Below are 1,245 nucleotides of genomic sequence, written 5' to 3' on the forward strand. Positions count from 1 at the left end.
CTACGCGTGAGTATACACAAAAATGACTTTCAAATCAATTTCACAGTTGGCTTAGTAAAAAACACAGCAAATGTAAATATATAGAATTATAGAAATTGAAAATTGGGACTTACCCAGTTTTTTGTTGGTTTAGCCCCCCTCCCCACTTTTAATTACCCCCCCCCCTTTCAATTTGCTTCCGACGCCTATGCCTTATTTTTAAGCTAATGTGACGACCTTTTCACCACTCTCTACCATCGGCTCATACATTCATGTGTCTGAGAGAGAAACGAACGACACTCTGCATAGGAGATTGCCTTTTCACTAGAACAGTAATTTATATATGCAGGGACCTGCAAAAGTAACTAACGTATATATGTGTCCTTGATGTATGATAGGAAAGGAATATTACCATAAGTGTAATATTTGTAGATTAAAAAGTTTCTCTTTTTAGTAGATTAAAAAAGTGTCAAATTCATTTCCTGGTTTTTAAAAAATATCGGGTTCGGGTTCAATAACGTTTTCAAGCGTCTTTGCTACACCGATCAACATTTGTACTAGCTGTTGAAAGACGTCGAAAAATAGTGAAAATATACCAATACAAATTGACGATTGACGAAGGACCTGACTCTGTGGTTAAAATCTGTGGTTTTGAATTTTTTTAAAGAACTAAAATGAGACACAGTTGATTGTGATCCGTGTCGCAATGGAAAGAACAGACAGTGCCAGCACTGGCATGGCATCTCTTGTGGAGATGTATGAGGAACATTCGGATGAAGAAAATAGTCCGGATGCCCCTTCTGCAGTTGACAATATTTCAGACGAAGATGAAGTCGACAGGGAATCATCATCTCATAGTTCGAGACCGCCATCAAGACCAATATTTGAAGACGAAAGTGCAGTATCATCACCTCTTTCTATTCCTGCAAAACCTGCCTTAAAAAGAAAAAGTATGTGTTACATTAGCGGGAATAAACTTAAAGACATAAAAAGATCAGCAACACAACATAAGATAATAATAGGGTGGGGGTCATTTAAAATCTAAAAGTTGCAAGAACCAATGGGCTAAAAAAAAAAAAAAAAATTCCTAGCTTACATAGTGTAAGATATAGGAGTGTTCACATGATGGCCCCTGTTTGTAGGGTGGGGTTAGAATAAGGGATAAAAGTTTTTGATGGAAATATTTAGGAATTAAAAAAAATCTTTTCATGAACAGTATACTAAGGTGGGGATCGGCACAACAGAGGTTAAAAATTTTTTAGGGGA

The 1,245-nt window shown here is 36.5% G+C and overlaps 1 protein-coding gene across 1 annotated transcript in view; it reads left to right on the plus strand.

Annotated features, from left to right (window-relative positions):
• The first annotated feature begins 528 nt into the window (after positions 1–528).
• The window catches only part of LOC133186753 (SAP30-binding protein-like), a 13,936-nt gene continuing 13,219 nt past the window's right edge, over positions 529–1,245 (plus strand). The window contains exon 1 of the mRNA XM_061322050.1: positions 529–929. Coding sequence (XP_061178034.1) covers positions 686–929 — 244 coding nt within the window. The 5' untranslated portion in view covers positions 529–685. The remainder of the gene's footprint in view (positions 930–1,245) is intronic.

This window comes from Saccostrea echinata, unplaced genomic scaffold (genome assembly GCF_033153115.1).
Source record: "Saccostrea echinata isolate AGI-Se365-2 ecotype Australia unplaced genomic scaffold, CSIRO_AGI_Sech_v1 ptg000014l, whole genome shotgun sequence".
Taxonomy (NCBI): Eukaryota; Metazoa; Mollusca; class Bivalvia; order Ostreida; family Ostreidae; genus Saccostrea; species Saccostrea echinata.